This window comes from Rana temporaria, chromosome 9, assembly GCF_905171775.1.
Source record: "Rana temporaria chromosome 9, aRanTem1.1, whole genome shotgun sequence".
Classification (NCBI taxonomy): Eukaryota; Metazoa; Chordata; class Amphibia; order Anura; family Ranidae; genus Rana; species Rana temporaria.
The window spans coordinates 70,814,376-70,835,603 of NC_053497.1; the positions used below are offsets into that span (position 1 = coordinate 70,814,376).

Consider the following 21,228-nt stretch of genomic DNA (forward strand, 5'->3'; position numbering starts at 1 on the left):
CTTTATACATTTCCATGACCCTGTTCCATTCATGAGTGTGTTTGGAGATCATCCATCATCTGAGGACTTTGGAGAGAAGGATCTTATGTGGAGATATCATCTCATTATTACCCTTCTATAAGGGACAGTGTGATTGACCTGCTGTTCACACAGAGGTCCATACGTTCAGGTGAGTGGTTTGTACTTCTGGTGGAGGAAACACGATTGTTTGGATCTACGGTGATTGACTTGAGCACCCAATTCACTATCCAAGAAGTCTTACTATCTTTGTGGCTCTTCTGCTCTGCCATTTTGATTTTGGACTATTGATGCTTTTTTATTTATATTTTTTTATATTTTATATTTGTTTTAGCATTGCACTGATTTTTTACATGTGTAACATTTTTACGTAAGATCAGTACTTCCATCCTTGAGTACGTCTATTTATTCAAGTTTATGAAGAATAAAAAAAAAAAAAAATCATATTTAAAACGGTACACAAAAGATTTCATGCACAAGACAATTTAAAAAAAAAAGATTTATTGAAAAGGTCAAGTAGCAATAAAAAAAGTAACAGAAAACATGAAAAGAGCAACACATTATATAAGGTAAAACTGCCAGTAAGTTTTCTTTAGCACAACAGAAACTTATACTTTGTAAATTGTATGTTAAAAGCACTACAGCAAAACATAAAATATCCCCATTACCCCCATGGCTTACTATCCACAATATAACATTATCTTTGGATTCTAATGCTTGCATAATTAATTATGTGGGAAAGCCACTGGGTGACTTTCTAACACAATCTTTAAGGACCATAGTTCCACTGTAGTCTTCATATATAATGTAAAGGACAGTTATGCCCAAAAAATAACCTAGGCTTAAATTATTTAAAATCATACTAGAATGAGCTGGCACATTTGTCCTTTATTTTATTTATAATATCGGTTTACTTTTACTTTCTTTTTAACTTTAATAGAGCTACCTGCAGCAAGGATTTTGTACTTCCAAATGCACTTTTATTACATTGCCTCAAACAAGCAGCAACAGTTGACCCAACCCCTCTTTTTTTTTAACATAATTAATAAATCATAAGAATAATTTCTGCATAATACTTCTGTAAAAGATGACCGGTAAACCTTTTGGTTTGCTTTCAGTGACGCGATTCCCACTTGGAGAAAAAGTGGGGAGCCATCTTTTTTCAATAATGGATGTTCCACCTGAAACTGGCAACCCTTCCTGCACTCAAAGTTAGAAGAAGACCAACACCCTCACCAAATAGTTACATTTTTTATTTCTGAAAAACCAGTACAGAAAAAAAAAAAAAATCAATGGGTTCCCTAGAACTATCAAAATGAAAAAGGTAGAACAGCTAAAAGGACTACATTACTAATTACCATTGTTGACACTGGAAAAAATAAACTTTCATTCAACTGTTCAAGCTGAATTCTAGGCAGAGATAAAATAAATATAGCTCTGTAGTCTTAAACTAATCTTTAAAAAAAAAAATTATTGCAAGCAGCGTAACTGCTTTAATTTGACTTGGTAACAACACCCTGCAGTCTACAGTACAGTCTGTACAACAGAGATCAGACAGGGGGAGGTAATAGCAGCAAAAGGAGCCATTTGGGTGTGCGCCAGTGCAAGCAGCATTTTAATAGGGGGAGAGACAGAGATGAGCTCATTCTGCTGCTCCTTTCACTGTCAAGTTACAGGGTAATGAGGTCACCTGTCAATGAAAGTAAAATGGCAGCAGAGAAAGATCAGGTCCCCTACTCTAATGGAAGAGGCTGTGTATGGGGCAGAAATGTGTAAATTTTAGGACTGGATGGAAATACAATTTTTTTGGTTGGGTAAACAGCCCTTACATATACATTTCATCCGTGTATTTACTTGTTTGCCTGGAGTTTAGTTTCAAGTTGTTAACTTGTAGCTTGTACCTCTCAAGGCATAGCTTCTTGGAGAAGTTTGAAATTACACCAGTCACACTGCATACAACGTATTTAACAGCTGCCACTGCTCATCGAGTCAGGCAAATTGTAATACACTGTTCCAGGCTTCCCACTGCTGAAAACAGACTTCTCAGATAGGAGAGAGTGTAGGTATGTGTGCATAGGGGTGCTTCTCTCTAGCTCAAGGCAACCTGTATACTTAGGATGATCAGATGTGCAGGCAATTTAAGTGCCCTCAGGTAAAGAAAGCAGCAGCCCCCTGCCAAAACTTGCAAGAACAAGGAAAGGGACCAGAAAGAAGGAGTTGCAGAATGCCAGTTTATCTGGGAGGGAACAATAGCAACTAGGTTTCTAATCTGTTTCCCCGAAGACTCAGGGCCATCATAGGATAGACATGAGATGGTTCCTTAATCCAAACATTCTCGGCCAGCTTAGGAGATACTCCACAAGGAAGCAACCAATGGCCATGTCCTTTGAGAGGCTTGAGAAAGGGGACTATGTCCCCAAAACAGGTTGCCACGTCCCCTTTTACATGTGACATCATCCTAGCCAGCCACGTGGCCTCTGTTCACCTCCTTGTAGTCCACAGGCCACTAAAGGAGCTCTCACCAGCACTTTACATCTGAGTACTACTGCCTATTGGGACCAAAGGAGTTTGCCTCCTGCCGGTACTTTTTTTATTACGGCAGTCTTCCATTTGATTATAGTGTATGCGAGTGCATTATTGGCTGTCTTTTTTATACATGATGATTGAATAAATGCTACACAGAGTGGTGTGCTTTTTTCTTTTCTGTGCTTCTTTTCCCCAATCATGTTCTTTGGTGAGAGTGTCCCTTGCTGGATATCCTGCAACTTATCTTTGTATATACTATGTACATTTGATCCTATGTGAGTAAAATGCTTTATGATTTTTCGCACATGTGCTATCAAGCCCCGTTATACCACATAGACATTGGCACTTTTTCTTCCTTCCTTTTTTCCTTTGTTTTATATTCCCTGGACATTTTGCCATGGCAACAGTATTACCCTCCACAATCTTGGATAAGATAGGAACATCAAAGGAACTAACAAATGGCTGCTGGTTTTCAGCACCCTGGCCCTGCAAATGTTAAAGTACACAGCAAACAGTCGTGTGACTGCTTTAAAACCACCGAAAAAAGGGTATTGTGCAAAATTCTATTGCAAGTGTAAAACGGACTGACATTATACAATGTTTAAAGTTTACCTTCTTAGATTCTGAAAACTGGGCACAAGTCTACTTTGGTCTTAAATTTTAACTTGAGAATAGTTCATTTTGAAACATAAATGAACAGTGGGTTTTGATGGAATCATCAGGAAAATAATGAACAGGTCAATAAATCCCTGAACTTGCCCCTCAAAAAAAGATGTTAATGTTACCATACAATAAACACAAAACAAAATACTGAAGTACTGAGTTTAGTTACACATGATATAGATTTTGATTATACATATACTTCATAATTAAATGTAATACAAAGAGCTGCATCACAGTTTTTCATTGAATGTTGAATATATGCATATATTAAACAGCAACTGCATGATACCAATCCAGTAAAATTAAACCTGAAGAAGACTTAAAAAGTTTTCAAGCTGAAATAAATGTTTCAGCTTAAATATAGTCCTCTCCAAGATAAAACAAGATGTACTCCATCACCTGTCTCAGAATAAATCAAACATTTAAAATTAAAATGTTTGCCACATGCCTGCTATTGTCTTTATTAGTCATAATCATGTTTTATTTGCTCCTAGAGACTTGATGGCCTGATTTTTAGGCTAAGCCTGGCCTACATCACTCACATTACTCATATCTTGTCCAAAAGAAGTGTCCGCTGTCTATTTGCATAAAATAACTCAATTCCTTAGGCAATCACAAACCTTTCAATGAAAAGCAAGTTGGAATACCCATATCATAATTTCTTATGCAGAAAAGTTTACTACAGCCTAAATGGTATTTAGTCATAGCCGATTAAGGCCATTTAGGCAGAACTGTGTACGCTATTGTTATGTGAGCGATATTCATAGATTTGTTGAGTTAACTTCTCCCTGAAGTTGGGAGACTCATGGAATCCTCGAATTACCTCTTGAAGCAGACTCCTGGTGTTCCCTGTTCTTTCTGCATTTATCCTTAGCAAGGGGTGTGTACTTTGTGAAGCTGAGGCACAGTTGAGATGCTCAGGCAGAGGCAACTAATTGGTGTCTTTTGTTCGACACGAAATATGCCCCTTGCCACAGCCAAATTGGACTAAGCTAAAGCAGTCTGTCAAATAAACAAGGCAAAATAGTAATTACAGAAACCTAATCTAGGAAGTCTATTGACCCAAGTTTTGCAAAGTAACAGAAATGATGGCAACACATCAGTGGAAACAAGCTGTGTTTGCATACATGTGTATAGTTTTCAAAGCAGTGAAAAAAACTTCAGATATGATCTTTGTAAATGCCGATAACCCAAAGAAAGCAGTTTTCCTGAAACTATTGCATTTTTCCACCTTTTCAAACATTCTAGTATGCTTGTGTTTAGAGAATTAGCTATTCACACTATGTGCACCATTTCAATACTGACTGTGCAGAACTAAGGCTACAAATTACAGAAGTACATTCATGTTTGCCTGTTTCCTGCATGATTACTATATAATAAGCATTCATTGCAGAAATAATATTACTGTGGTCAGTTCACATCTATGTGATGCAGCTCTGTATAATTTAAAAAAAAACTCTAATGCAATTTAAGCAGGCACATTAATATCACCGGTAAAGCACAAAAACACAAGCATTGTGCATTTTAGAACGTTAGTACAATGGACATCTTTATTCTTGAACATTTTCCCCTCGCTTTGTAAAACACATGAACAAAACTGCATGCAAATCTGCATTTTCAATGCACAAAAAAAAATTATTGCATAGCTATCTAAATTGTGCAGGAACGTGCATCATAAGTGTGATAGGTTTCTTTTAACTCTACACTAGACCTGCTCCCTCCCACCTGAAAGTTCTAAAAAGGTATGCCTTTTATCATACTGCCAACAATTCATCTCACATTCACTTACTTCCTTCAGAACAACAAAACAGATTTAGACATTAGTTGTGTGATACCACGGTAAACTGCACAAGCCCTAAGCATTGTGACGATTTTACACTGGCAGAACTAGCTACTCAGCCTAGTACATATACCACAGACCACAGCGTTTAAAAGGCAATCCCGTACCGATAAGCAATTTGCTCCTGGCATATTGAAGGCATCCATAAAAACAGAAGAGTGCTAAGGAGCCACGAGAAAAGACTTAAATTCTCAGTGTTCCAGTAAATAGCCAAATCAGGAAGACTATTGTTAGAGGCAAAATTCTAAGCAGACAATACCACTGTGTTAAATCACTTTTTTTTTTCTTTTTTTACAGAAACAAAATGTATAATTTACAGCAATGTAATTAAACATTCAATGTATGGTAGGAACACAAACTGATATTCCATTCATTTCGCAATACATTTAAGGCAAGTCGTTTTAAAAAAATAATAAGTTATAAAATCTGTATAAACTAGAGAGGCCCAGAATACTGAATTTTTATTCTGAAATGTAACTACTTTTGCCCAAGCTTAAGTTTCAGTCTTGTACCTCCTTTATTGTTGTCCAGTGCAGAATCCCCACTAATAGTACATACAGTGTACTGATAGAACCACCCACTGTCAATCTCTGTATATGAGAGGAAAAAACAGAAGGCATACACTATTATCACTGCCATCATATAGATATTGACTGGCTGCACAGGAGAACACAGGTGTTGGGAGATGCATCCAAGATTACCTACCTCCCATTGTTTGTGGCGAAGAGAGTTACTTTGGGGCCCTTGGACATCTAGTTGTGATCTCTGTGGTTGTAAAGATGCTGCAGACCACACAATACTAAACAATTATCATAACTTAACATCCAAAAGCACATAAGGAATTACATAGAAAAGAAAAGGCAATGTATACATATATTTGATCTGGTAGACAGCAGCACATGCTTTTCTGCTAAGTGCTAAATTGACAGGGAAAGTAAAAACATCTGCAAAGATAGTTTGCATGTGGCTGCAGCTGACCAGTTTGGACTTTCTGTAACACATTGCACTAAAGATAAAATAATAGGAGCTCCATAAGACAATGAAAACCTTTACATTAAAAATGTACCTGAATCTTACATTTGCTAAACTCTAGTAAAATCTGTCTGCTGTACTTAAAAGGCCACTTTGTTGTAGGTCCAGCCTATCAATCAAAGGCTGCAAACGTGAAATGCCAGAACATTGCAAGGAACCAGGTTTACGGATGAGAAGCAAAATTCATCCATCCTCTATTTTCATATCACAGGGGTATTCTTGGAACGTACCATTCACATGAAAAGTTATATAGAACAGCAGTAAATATTGCACTTATTACTTGAAATAAAATTGGGTTTTCTTAATAACTGCATACATCAGAGTGCAGCATACAAGTACAAACCAGCCATATAAATAGTATATAGATAAGCTCCACCTGCCCAAACTAGTAACCATTAAAAAGAGTCTTAATTTACAAAATTGTAATTAACCTTTAGAATTCCATAACCAACACTTTAAGGAAGAGTTGACCTAAATCCAGAGGTGGCTCAGAAAATGAAATTGTAAATTACATATGCAAACATATATGAACAATTTCCAATATACCCACACAACAGATAGGATGGACAGACAGATATTTGACATTGTATACGCATTTGCAATATAGGCAAAGCAATTTGATTTTACCAAGCTTGATATAGGCGGACTGCTGTGCTTTTTGTATTACCGAAATAGGAAGTCAGAGCCAGCTGTGTAGACAATATTTTTCACAGCTTACAATAGCTTTAAATAAAACATTTTTGATGCTTGTATTTTAGTTCCTTTAAGGGCTTACGCAAACAAGGAACCATAATACCATAACACATTTCTATTTTATAATCATGTATGGTACAATAATATATGGCCTTTTTGCCCATGGCCTGTGGTATTCCCAAGAGAAATAATGGCATGTTGGTATGATGCTCACTCCATGAAATGAAAAAAGGATAAAATTATTCCTTTTTATCTAAACTTTCATAAGAGTTTTTATGGAAGAGCAATGAATTACTACAAGTTTCTTCAAAAGGAGAAATGACAACTTTTGAGCAAGGTATTTGTAATAGAACTTCAGCCAAAACTTTTTTTGCCAGCTTTGGATAGAGTGGGGAGGGTAAAACCCTATGTTGGATTTTTATTGCTGGCCTTATGTTTAGTTTGAACTTTCACAGTATTAAATGCACATTTTTGTAGACCACAGAAAGGTCAGAATATCTACCATATTTTTACACTTTCCTTTGTCAGTTGGGGAGATTTTTTCCTTTGCTTCTTGAATGGACACCTGAACACAAAGGTAGGGGAAATCTCCCTAACGGGCACACAGATAGCATTAGAGCCAGAGAAACCATATATCCTTTCCTCACTCATCCAAAACAAAAAATGATTTTGTCTGCAATTCCAATTTTTGTGGCCTTTATGGAATTAAAAAAACTCCAGCTATGAACATTGCTGTTTAAACACTTACCCACAAATAAGTTCTGCTTTTGGAGAAATTTGAAAACATTTCCCATGACTCATTGGGCAAAGTTTGTCTATTTGTACTTAGTAATCCAGTAAAGTCATATCCATGGTATACCATGTACAGTTGAAGGCTGCAATAAATCAACAAGTAGGGAGGTACGGATTGTTTCCCATTATCAAAACAAATATATAATATGTGCTTTAATTCCTCTGATCAAAGGCAGACATATTTGCCATATCAAAAAATACTGAGGGCACTCAACCCCTCCCCCATTCCCAAATGTTATAATGTTCTGATACAGATGTGTGATCCAAAGGTCCAAAGTTCTGTACAAGTGGTCTTTATGACATATGTCTGTGATACCTGTCTTGACATTTCAAGATTAAATGTAGACTAATGATCTGCAGTCTCGCTGGTTTGCTTTAAAATCTTCCGAACCACCTTTTCTAACTCCTTTCTAGACTTTTGCTCTTCATCCAAACTCTGCTTCATTCTTTTGTTCTCCTATGGTATGAAATAGAACATATAACTAGAACAATATAAAAGACCACAGAAGGTGGCCATAGCATTTTAGGAAGAAAAGATACAGAACTGTCAATCTATTGCTGAGGTTGGTCAAAGGGAACCTTAAAATATAAATGTGAAGCAATACATTGATTAAAAACAAAAAAACAAACAAAAGGGTATTAAAATGTCATATCTACCATTACAATCCAGTTTAAAATAACCAATTATGTAACAAAAGAACCAAAATAGCTGCCCACTAAGCCTCCATGATTGTTCTGTATCTTTGTTACCCAACATATAGATTACAATATAAAAGCTCTGGAGTTAGCGGCAAAGCAAAAACTTCTGTAGATATTCTTACCTGCTTTAGTTCCTTGACCTCGTCTCGCAGCGCATACACTGTGTCTACAAGACTCCTGCAACAAAGGCAAGAACAGTAAATTATTGAGTAAGTCGTATTTGAAAAACACTTAGAAATGTAACCACAGGAATTGTACAATAGTGATCACAGCTCTGAAAATTATTTCTTCCCATTTTAACATATCAAATCAACGTTTTTTTGTAAAAAGAGTGACAGGTTCCTTAATTGATTTTCCTTTTACAATTTTCTCTCTGCACACTTTGATTTACACCAATTTACCTTTAGAATATTTCCTTGCAGAACATGCCTCTTTAATGAAAGAGAACCTGACCTGACATTCTAAGGCAACAATACTGTTGAAGTTCAGGCACCTTGTGGTGTTTGCAAGTACCTGCGTCAGTCTTGGAATCAGTCTCTTGTCTCAATTTCTGCCCAAGTTCAGATTAAGTTCTTCATGGCACAAAGTCCACCCCCAGAACCCCCCCCCCCCCCCTGTAAATCAGATGGCAAATACAGAGCTTTAACTGGTCAATTACGTTTTGGAGTTAACAGTTAACTGGTAAGGTGAGAGGGCATTGCTCCAGGGAGGGCAGGGTGTATTCTTGACAAGGGCATATTTCCTAGTACAGCTTGGACCTAGGATCCAAGGGCCTCTGCGGGTAAACAGGGATATGTCTGAAGACTAACAGCACAGAAGTTCCCACGTTCATCTAGAAACATTAAATGCCTAATAATGTTTATTTTAAGAAGGAGAAAAAAAGAGCCTTACAATCAAAAGTGCTTAAAGTAAAAATGTTCTTGCTTTTCAGGGAAACCAATCAGGTCTCTTTCACTGTTAAATGTAAGAATGAAAGACAGAATTTAAATGGCTGATATGGGGAAACTTAGTATGGAGATAAAGTCTAATCATTTTACTGGTCTTTTTACTTTTAACTACCCTAATTTATTTATGACAAATGTAGCAAGTTTTTTTAATGACCTCTAGGTCTGGGACAATAGTGGGATTCCATGCATGCATGCATTTCAGATGCTAAAGGCTCTACTTTAATAGATTTCTGGATTTTGTACTGTGTCATAGTTTATGTCAAATTCAGAAGAAGAATTCCAAGGCAGAACTTGAAATGCCCAATACAGGAGATAAGCCACATCTCTAGTTATAAGCCCCATTCTGCCATATCATGTTAGTAGCTCCTTTGTATTCAGTTTTAGGAAGTGGGTTTATGTAGATTATACATTACCATGGTTGTTCTACCCAGTTAGAGAAACAGGACACAACTGAAGGCCCAGAAAGTAAGAAAGGACACCTCTCTCTCTCACTGCAGCACCTAACAATGTGGTCTATAGCTAATCAAAAGCAGAAGTGACCACATCTACCTCAATGTGTGCATATGGTGTAAACCTGATCAGTGCATTGCACAACATCTTACTTTTCTTCTGGTGCAGTTTGACCATTGCTCCTCATATCATCAATAATGAGACTTTCTTCCTCAAGAAGCAAGACCTGTGGAGTAGAATCCTTCCGGGAACCTGAAATAAAAAAGCAGAGTAAAAAAATAAAAACATACCTGAAAAAAGTATAAATATAATAAAATAGATTTTCACTTTTTGCATATAACCTCATCTTACAAGAAAAAATCATTTTGATTTACTATAAAATCCCCCTTTTGGGCTACAATATGGGACACAGGAGAACTATTAAGGAACAGAGGACAGAAGAGATTGGGCATTGGCAAACAAAATCTGTAAGGACAGCCCACTATAACACCTCTCACTCCCAGTAAATGGATCATATGAACAAAGGGGAGGGACCTGTATCTTGTAATATACTCCCAAAAAAAGTACATTAGAATCATACATTATGGGACACAGGATATGTATTCAGGAACATTGGTAAGGTCAAAAGCTGTCCAGTTGCGTGGGCAAACAAGAAAATGAAAGGCCAACAGACCCACAAAACCAACAGATTTTCAGAGGTGTTAAACAGATTCAACAGACCCGGCAGAAGGCAGGAACAACTGAAGCCTCAATGCCCACCTGGTAAGAATTAACGAACGTGTGAACAGAAGACCAGGTAGCAGTCTTGCAAATCTGGAAAACAGATGCCTGTTATTGAAAGAAGCGCTAACTGTTCTAGTGGAGTGTGCATTGACAGAAAAGGAGGAAACTTGCCCTTGAGGTAATAAGCTTGACTGATAAACTGACAGATCCTCCTAGTGGTAGTTGAAGCAAACTATCCACTGCGGGGACCTTTGGGGAACAATAACCAGAGAATCAAACTGTCAAAAGGGACCAATAGCTGATAGATAAACTTAAACTGCACGTTCCAGACGATGGATAAATACTCCTTAAAAGGAGAAGTACAGCCAAAGCTTGTTTGGCTGTACTTCCCCTGTGGATCACAGGTGGCAGGTTCAAGTTTGCGACAATGGAGTTGGAATTCGCCCAGATGCCTGGACTGGCACACGGCTCATCCTCTCAGCAAGTCGCTGAGAGCCTGAGCCGGCCACTCCCCCCTCCACATCCCAGCGCTACTGTGAGTGTGGGAGGGCCAGAGCAGAGAGCTACTGAATGACAGTTACCAGCTCTCTTCTCACGGAGCTGTTCGATCGCTTGGTTCTCTGTGTTAGAGGCGCTGGGGGACAGATGCTGCATCCACCTAGATAAGTTTGATTAAAAAAAAAAAGAAAAAAACCCATACATCTATTTTAAGATGTTCTGAAGCAGCACATAGGATTGATAGAACAGTATCCTGGTTAAGATGAAGAAAATACACCACCCTGGGAACAAAAGAGGCCCATGCAAACAAAAAACAATCTTGTTCTGAAGCAGCACAAGAAAAAAAGTTTCTTACAGGTTAAGGTAACAAATTCAGAAACTAACCTTGCAGAAGTGATGGTGACAAGAAAGGCAACCTTACAAGTAAGGATAGACAGAGGAATATCCTTAATAGGTTCAAAGGGTGATTTCTGAAGAACCACACAATAAAATTAGGATCCCACTAGCCATCAAAGTCAGCAACTGAGAAGCAGGATTGTAAATCGGCTTTGGGACAGAAGATTTAAACGATCTGGGAAGGCCCCCATGGAGCCTGCCAGGAGTCTGAAGTAGTTCAAGCACCACATCCTCCTGGGTCAGTTTGGTGCCATGAGAATCATGGGGATCCTCTCAATCTCGATCCTGCAGAACAAGCAAGAAATAAGCTTCAGTGGGTGAAAGTCTTAGATCAAGTTGAACTGATCCCACGGAGATGCCAGAGCATCCAATGCAAAGGCCGCTCAGTTTGTTGTAGAACCTGAAGGCTAGGAGGTTCATGTGTGGTGTTCCCCACCTGCAACAGAGGTCTTGAAACACCTTGGGCTGAAGGCACCACTCTCTGGAGTGCAGACAGTGATGACCAAGGATGTCTGCCAGCCAATTTTCCACACCTGAGATGTACACAGCGGCCAATGCGGGAACATGAAGTTCCACCCAAGCCAGTAGATACACCTTTCTTTGAGTCATACTGCTAATTCGTTCCAGATTGTTTATGTAAGCCACTGCCTAGTGTTACTCGTCTGAATCCTGGTCAGATGACCTCACACGTGAGAGGTCCAGAGACAGGAGGTGAATCAAATAATTTTGAGCTCCAGGACAGGTATATTCTCTGATGACAAAGTCCCTTGTACCAAGAGGACTCTCAAAACGGCCCCTAAGTCCCCTATGCTGGCATTCATCCTGAGCACCTTCTAAACCACTGGGAGAAAGGATTTTCCTGATTCCAACACTGAATGGATGACTCACCATGCCAGAACAATCAGGGTCCTGCTGCTCAGGCATATGGAACCATGCAGAGACTGCACCCTCTTGCCTGCCATGCCAGATTGAGTCGCAACAGTCTGGAGTGGAATTGATCTAGAGACAAGAGTTTGTCTTGAGGAAGCCAAAACTAGGACGTTTCCAAAACTAGGACGTTTCCAGGTTCAGGCCGAAACACTTCAAGAAATGAGATGGTGCTCATGTTGATTTCTAGAGATTTAGGATCCAAGAAAATCTCTGTAGAGTCTGCACAGTCTGTTTGGCATTGACTGACCAAGCCTGAATCAACTGTTCCTTCAAAAGAATGTCAACCATGCAACCCACTATTGGGATGCTCTGAGAACATAGGAAAGCTAGCACAGGGGCTTGAGTAAAATCTGAGGTGCCGAGAAGATGAAGATATGTAGGCAAGCAATTTTGTTGTCCACAGAGGAAAGACAAGGGTGTTGACAAACTTTGGATTCAGAATGGGATAGATTACTACTTTGCCTTGGGGACAGTGTACAAGTTTGAATAGAAATCCTGGAGTCTCTCTTCCTTGGTGGAATTGTGGATCTAATAACACAGGGTTATGTCATTGGAGGACAGAAGTACCATTGGTATTGATCGAGATCCTGAGATATGGTCTTGAACCAAAAGGCTAGAGTTTGGCAGTTGGACATGGTCACAACAGCAGGTTACATGGCAGGGCCTGCAAGGGAGAACAATTACATAAGAGCGAAGATCTTTTCAGGATGAGACCAGTCACTATACAAGATCGGCTATAACAGTGGGTGTGCATACTAAAGCATTTTTAGGTTTTCCTAGCTAGTGACTTTTGGCACAGCATGCTGCGCTAAATCAAGGCATGTTTACACTGCTTGAATAAGGATCACAGCAGTATCAACATTTTGGAGATGTCGGAGAAACTCTCTGTGTACCGAATCCTCAGAACTGGAAAAGGTACAATCTCCATATTCAGCATCAGAATAAACATATGCAACTAGAGAAAGATCAGGGATGGACACTGGAGGAGAGAATGAGGGGGCTCACTTGCAGGTTTTGCAGTTTGAAGCTGGCAACAAAGCTGAAAGCTCCCCCATAAACGCAACTATCATAGCAGAAATGTCCTCTCCTGATAAACAAAATAACTTTAGCAGTGGTTCTGCAAACAACAAAGTCGTCAGCTGACAAATCTGAAGGTAACACATTAGGGGACAAAGTCCAACACCTTCAAGCTCCCAGATAGGGCTGCAGCCCTGACTTATTGCAGTGGTGGTCTGACAACTTACTCACCAGGTAGAAAGGCAGAAGTTTCCAACAAGATATCAATAGTACCAAATATGGCGCATAAATGCAAAGCCAGTATATTAAATAAATAAAGATAGATAAATACAGGGTTTCCTCAGTCATGAGGACTGATAACACATCTAGAGAAAAAGACTGAGGGAACCCTGTATTTATCCATTTAATTTACTGGCATTGCATTTGTGGGTCATATTTGGTACTATTGATATCTTGTTAAAAACTGTTGTAATAAGAACCTTTGACCACTTACCTCTCTGCGTGTAGCCTAAACTAAACTAAACTCTAATTCATATATCTATTATACATCAGTGGTATCTACTATAGACCACATGGCATGTGTGTGCATTGTTTTTGCATACGTACACATGAAACTTGAAACTTCGTCTTTTTGGATGTCTGTCTAGTTTTGTGAGGTGTCCCCATACCCTGAGCTACAGATTTACCAGCACCTACCCAGTATCTGTCCTGAGGAAGCTAATAATTTAGTGAAACATGTCAACAAGCAAGTTTTTGGAGGAGTTACTGATCGATTATTTGCATTTTGATATATTACCAAGTCAATCCTTGTACCCTTGATCTAGCCCCCTGTAACTGCACTATTGGGTAACTGGTAACTTTGTCCATACAGGGTGTTTGTATGTTGTTTATATGTTTTTTTTAATCATGTTGTAATAAAATGTATACTTTTTGATTTTTTTTTATTATGTGCCCAGAGTCCATCAATTTTTGGCGTTTCTCAATATATGTATATATATATATATATATATATACATACATATATATATATATACACATATATATATATATATATATATATATATATATATATATATATATATATATATATATATACACATACATATACATATACATATACATACACACACACACATATATATATATATATATATATATATATATTAGTGGGGATCGAAAGTTTGGGCACCCCAGGTAAAAATTTGTATTAATGTGCATAACAAAGCCAAAGGAAAAAATGGAAAAATCTCCAAAAGCCATCAAATTACAGATTAGACATTCTTAGATGACAAAAAAATGGCGTCTGCAAAAGTTTGGGCACCCTGCAGAATTTATAGCATGCACTGCCCCCTTTGGCAAGTATCACAGCTTGTAAACACTTTTTGTAGCCAGCCAAGAGTCTTTCAATTCTTGTTTGAGGTATCTTTGCCCATTCTTGATTACACAAGTTTTCCAGTTCTTTGAGATTTCTGGGCTGTCTGTCACGCACTGCTCTTTTAAGGTCTATTCATAGATTTTCAATTATGTTGAGGTCAGGAGATTGTGAAGGCCATTTTAAGAATGTCTAGTCTGTAATTTAATGCCTTTTGGAGATTTTTCTATCTTTTCTTAGCTTTCTATGCACATTAATACAAATTTTTACCTGGGGTGCCCAAACTTTCGATCCCCACTGTATATATATTGGATGTTGGCATGGTGATGGTCTTCCCTTTCTAAAGCTAAGTAGTACCAATTTGGAAATATACCAAGGACTTTATAGGCACTACAATACACAGGAGTTGACATTTTACATCTTTAAAACAAAAATATTGAAATAAAAGTAGAAAAACACAATCCTTAAAAGTAATCACAATACGAATATTGCCTAATACACATAAATCCCGCCCCAAATTACACAAAAATGTATCCTGTATGGTTGTGAAAGCGGTAGCAGGTCCATTATATTTTTCCAAATTAGTATTCCAATATAGTTAGGACATGCCACATTCTTACTATAACTGTATTCACAGTGCCACCCTGTGGTGATACAAACTCTTTCCAAAAGCTGAGTAGTGGCTCAGCAGCAATTTTGATAAAATCAAATGAAAAATAGGATTTTGTTTGCTGCTGTTATAGCAGAGTGAAGGCATCAGTTCACCTGAGGACACCTGTATCCTTATAGCTCTTGATTGACAGTGTTAAATCACCTCAAAGCAGCAACCTAAGCCAATGTTTCTGTATACTCCTGTGTCCTGTAATGTACAATTAAAGTGTTTGTTATCCCAACATTAGTTATACCAGATATGCGTCTGCTGGCCCATGTACTTGTATGAAAAATTATATTGCTTCCTTTGTGTGAAATCCATGTGTTCCTGCTAGTCCCTCTGCTTTTCTGTTAAAAACTGACCATACTAAGCAGAAGAAAACAATGTGGTCAGTTCTCCAGCTATGCTAGGAACTCTCCTACTCTCCTCCAATCATCAGACTTGTCCCGACATGCTTATTCTGCACAGTCATTCACTGGGAAAATCAGTGTACTGTTTCTTCTTCTCCCCCCAAGCTCTTATGCAGCTGAGAACAGAGAAAATTGGATCACTTATAAAAAAAAGGGGGGGGGGGGAGGGTATTTATGATTTATTTTTTATATCTATATACAAAAGTTTTGTCTATCTATTTTAAATGGAATGGGTTATTTTACAAGGCAATTGTTTACAATCACTTTAAGAAAGATACATTTGCAAGATACAAATTAGGTGATGCATGTTTAGCGAGTGTATTTTCACTATGCAGCTAAATTGGGATAGCACCTTCTTTATATTTGTTATCATTAACATAACTTTAAAAAAAAACATAATTTAGCTTGTTACCTTTTTTAAGTGCTTTTCATGCTCTCCCTGCTTTGTATGTTAAGGAAGGGGCTAAGTATGCTATACATATAGTGGAAATACACATTAGGGCAGGGATCCTTAAACTACGGCCCTCCAGCTGTTGTAGAACTACACATACCATGAGGCATTGTAACACACTGACATTCACAGACATGACTAGGCATGATGAGAATTGTAGTTCCTGAACAACTGGAGGGTTTGAAGACCCATGCTTTAGGGCTTTAACTATTTAAACATGCTTCTATTAGGGGACCAATTCAGAAATGCATAAGTTTCATCCATAGTAACCATTTCTTCTTTTACACTTTTTTTTATACTAGACTGGTTTCTATAAAAGAGCCATATATCACTTGGACCTGGCATATAGATTTCTTAAGCAACGGGTATAAAAACAGCAGGGTAGCAAAAGGTATAATTAGAAAATGAACGGAGACACAGAAGCATTGCCAACATGGAATACAAATGTAGTTTTTTTTAATACCATTCTAGTGAGTAGATCCACAGATGCCTGAGATTTTTTTTGTGCATGAATATGTGTAAGATTTGATAATCAGCAAACCATACTGAATCATAAATGTTTATAAAAACAGCACATATAAAACCAAGATTTGAAAAACTTGGCGCAAGTAAAAAAAAGTGTTAATTTTTTCTTCCACTTTTAATAAATCTGTACCAAAGTCATTTTGTTCTACACTTGCAGGTGCGTCTGTAAAGAATGCACCTCATGTTGTTTAAACAAGTATTTTTGTACCCGCAGATCTACTGATTCAGAGAGACTTTTGTTTTGTAACAGACACAGGAAATAGGAAGATAAAATCTATCTTACTTTTGCAAACTTGGAAACCTTCATTTATTTAACCCTTCCTTGTACAGCACCACAGATGCATCAGCAAACACATATCTGTTAGATTTGTCAATACAACAGATATGGAAAGAGTGCATAAAAAGTACACAAGATAAATCATGATAATTACATATTGTTAGGGAAATTAGTAACTTATAGTACCATATCCTGATGTTTACAAATGGCAAGCATATTTAGAAAAGTATCAATGAAGATACTTTGTCCCATGGGTCAAAGTTAAACTCCCATATTAACATCTATAGCTGAAGTGCATACAATAAAAGTTAGGTATTGTACCTGAAACAATTTGGAACCCTGTTCAGCTAGTTTTGAGATCAATACACATCTAGTGAACCATACAGCCAGGTTCTGATATTGCACTGCAGTTAAAAGAAAAGTAGGGCCAACCCTTTTTTTGGCCCTACTTCTCGTGGGTCACAAGAGTACCCTTACTTGTGTTCTCCTGTGACCCAGACTATAGAGGGCTATTGCCCTGCTATAAGCTGACAGAGCATAGCAGTTACAAGCTATGGTAGAATCTGGTTAATACTGTCGGTATCCGCCCTGCTGTCTGACTGACATCTGTCCCTGCATTCAACACATGCCAGAGCCAACTGCGAAGGCCCCCTGCCCCCCCCCCCTCCATGGTGCTCCAGTGCATGCTGGATGTGCAGAGGGGAGAGCAGTGACTGACAGTCACTGTTCTCCATTCTGAGAAGCCAGACAGCTGAATGATCGCTGACATGGGACAGCTGAAGCATCATACCAATCTGCAGCATAGAGGTAAGTATGTGTGTTTGCATTGGCACACAATATTAGAAGTTTCAATGAAAGAACTTAAAATGTAACTAAAGGCAAAACTATTTTTATTCATTGCGGTCTGTGCCTCCATTAGGGAAATTCACTCTCTCTATCTGTACCGTTTACCATCATCATTCAAAGTGAAAGTAAAAGAAAATCCTAATTTTTGGGTTGAACCCAGAAAAGTAATAGAGGCGGACACTTCCAATGGGAAAACTAGTTCTGGTGACCTGGAGGGCCGCAAGGGTTAATTTGCAGGAAGTTCCTCTCACTTCTTGTTTTGACTATGGCAGAGGAAATTAATGTAAATCTAACCAATGGATAAATAAATAAATAGTGCAGCGCAAATACATAATATTTATATATTTTCCAGCGCTGAATCACTTTATTACTTTGAATCTAACCAATGGGACATAGATGATAAAAAAAAAAAGCAACCGGTTCTCACTTACGTTGTCCAAAAAAAAAAAAAAGTTTTGCCTACTTTAAGACACTATACTAGAAATCCAATAATGCAAATGTAGTGTGATTCCAAATTTATAGAACCCAAACAGATTTACTATTGGTGAACAAAATGTTTCTTCTCTGAAAATGGTCGAGAAAAAACATCAACTACCAGCAACAGAACAAGAGAAAGGGTGGAAGTGTTGTCTCAAACATACTAGAAAAATATAAAAAGAGTTAAAGTGGATGTAAACCCACATCTTTTCTAAACTACTGCCATAGTGGTTGTAACGGAATGACCCGTGACACCCAAAGACTTTATGAGGATGGAGGATACTCCTGTGTCAGCGTCACTGATAACTCTTGGGTCTGAGTCCACTCTGTGCCCTTTGGGCATGGAGTGGCAAGTGAATCATAATTCATGTATTACATGAGATTTGACATCACTGATAGTTCGTATTGCAGGATTTTGAGACACTGCAAGATGTTGGTTAATTGTGACCCCAACCAGTCAATAGTGACTCATCTCTCTCTGAAGACTGTTAATATGTTAAATAAGGCCGGCTTTTGAAAGGCCTTTAATTGTGTGATAACACTGTCTAAAACCTATTGATGCTCAGAGGTGTGAATAGGTGTCAAGCTGCATGCAGAGACGAAACGTCTGCCTAGGAAACTCAGTGTGTGATGGGTTTGTTTGTTATGCTGTTTAAGGAATGTGCAGTGATTAGACATGATAATTATAGGCCGGTGCCGACCTGTCTAGAATGTTTAAGTAATTAGCCTTAGTGTGTGATTAGGGGGGGGTGGAGATCTCATTGTTGCTTTAATGCCTTGTACTGTATAAAAAGCTGAGAAGAAACCATTAAATTGTCATTACATTTGGAACAAGCACAGAGCTGTGTCTTGTCTTGATTCTGGACAAATGAAATGGGAACGGGTCCTGTCGGTTGGAGTGTCGATAAGCTGTCTTGGATGTGATGGAAGGTCGTAAACGGTGGTGACCGTTACAGTGGTTATCTATAAGGATATACATGCCTTCTGCATGTATCCTTACCTGTCAAATGTCTCCTGTCTGTCTGTTACGAGACTGGAAAAACTGCAGATTCTGTGGGTGGGTCTGTTGTCTGGAGCTCGGTGGGTGGGGTCGTGATGTTAGACTCCCCGCCCACCTCTACACTCCCCTTGTCAATATGCATTTCCTTACACCAAACTTCTGCTATGATCACTAACATCCAGTCAAAACCCAGAAAAGTCACCACATGACTTCAGCATGCCCAATCATGCTGAGGTGTGGAGCAGCCAATCCTGGGAGAGCTGGAGAAGGAGGAGGGGATCTGAAGTACACAGAATGCCTCTGTCAGGCTCCTGCATGAGATAAGGAAACCACCTGTCTTGTCACAGCAAGGGGGAAGAACTGACTCCTATTTCTCTGTGTGTCAGTTTTTATCTTACTGAAAAAAGATAAGAGGAATGCTCAGAGCTGAATTAATTCGTTGTGGCAAGACTGGGCACAGATGACGCAATCATATACTGTACAAGGTGCAAGGTTTAATTTAAAAAACACATTTCGGGTTTACATCCACTTTAACCACTCGTGCTAATCCTGATATCAAAGGGATTCTCTGTGGAACCCAATAGCACAAGTGTGCCTTATTTGCAGATGATGTCCTGTTTATTTTGTCGCCTCACACCAACTTCCTTCCCTTACAGTGTTGAAAGATTTTTCAAGGGTTTCAGGAGGTTTGACAGTAAATAGAAATAAATCTCTTGCTATGAAAATCAATCTGCCCCTGTCCCTCTTCTCTTTGATCAAAGCCAATTTTGACTTCCAGTGGACCGCTAAACCACTACCATACCCCCCCCCCCCCTTTTCAGACAACTGATTACTGACTTCCAAAAATTGTTGGCTATATCTTTATCATGGTTTCGGAAAGATGCACTCTGTAAAAATTACCCTCTTCCCCCGAATACTATACTATTTTAGAATGTTGTCTTTGGCAAATCCTTGCAGAGTTCTTACATTACTACAATCTAAAATTCATTTGGCTTAATAAAATACCTAGACCGAACAAATCTACGTTATACACACCCAAGACTCATGGAGGATTGGGGGTTCCTAAGCTTTCAACCTATCTACAAGCTGCGCGTATACCCCGTCTGGTTCCAATCATATTTGGCAAATATACACTACACTGGGTAGATTTGGAGGCATTGGCTAGCCCTAGCGTTTCTCTTCAATCATTGGCATGGCTACCTAGCAGGTTTCAACCTCCTGTTTTGCCCCCATCTCTCTCCTACACATTTGCGGTTTGGGACAGATTTAAGTATACCAAAGGTATACAACTCTTGCTCCTCTATTTAATAGGACAGGAGACTTCCTACACTGCACCAAACCCTATTCTCTTGATTATTTTCAGAATAGCCTGCATATGCCCATCCCTGAAAATTTTCTCTACCATCAAATCATATCTTTCATAGAGGCCAAACTGAAAAAAATTAAGTGCTACTCTCACAACTTGAGTATTCCTGCACACGTGTAAAAGGTTGTATATCTATCCTGTATGGGATCCTCATGATCCCAATATGCAAACTTTGTTATATGACCCGAAAGGAAACAAAACCTGGGCTCCACCTTGATGATAGCGCATGATATACAAAAAGTACCTCTTAATACTGTCCTAGTGGAGTCTAATTATAAAGAGCTATCGCAGTGGTATACAGTTCCAGTTAGAGTAGCCAAGATATATCCACAAGTCTTTCCTCTGTGTTTTAGGCATTGTGGGCAATCAAGGAACTATATTCCATATATGGTGGCAATTCCCCAAACTCACAAGGTTTTGGATCCAAAACTTCACCTTAATATGCACGGTAAGAGAGGTTAACGCCTCCAGGACCCCGGAAATAGCTTAGTTTCAAAAACTTGATATAGAAACATCTAAATATAAATAAAAAATGTATAATTTACATGGATTCTGGCAGCCAGGATTACCATAGTTAAATGTTGTAATCAATCAACAATATCCTTTGAATATGTTAAAGGGATATTAG

The 21,228-nt window shown here is 38.5% G+C and overlaps 1 protein-coding gene across 2 annotated transcripts in view; it reads right to left on the reverse strand.

Moving 5' to 3' along the window:
- Positions 1-502: 502 nt before the first annotated feature.
- Positions 503-21,228, reverse strand: part of ARHGEF6 (Rac/Cdc42 guanine nucleotide exchange factor 6) — a 174,133-nt gene continuing 153,407 nt past the window's right edge. For both annotated transcript variants that reach the window (XM_040323759.1, XM_040323758.1), the window contains 3 exons: positions 9,813-9,912; positions 8,386-8,440; positions 503-8,021 (listed from right to left, as the gene is read on the reverse strand). In XM_040323759.1, coding sequence (XP_040179693.1) covers positions 7,911-8,021; positions 8,386-8,440; positions 9,813-9,912 — 266 coding nt within the window. In that variant the 3' untranslated portion in view covers positions 503-7,910. The remainder of the gene's footprint in view (positions 8,022-8,385; positions 8,441-9,812; positions 9,913-21,228) is intronic.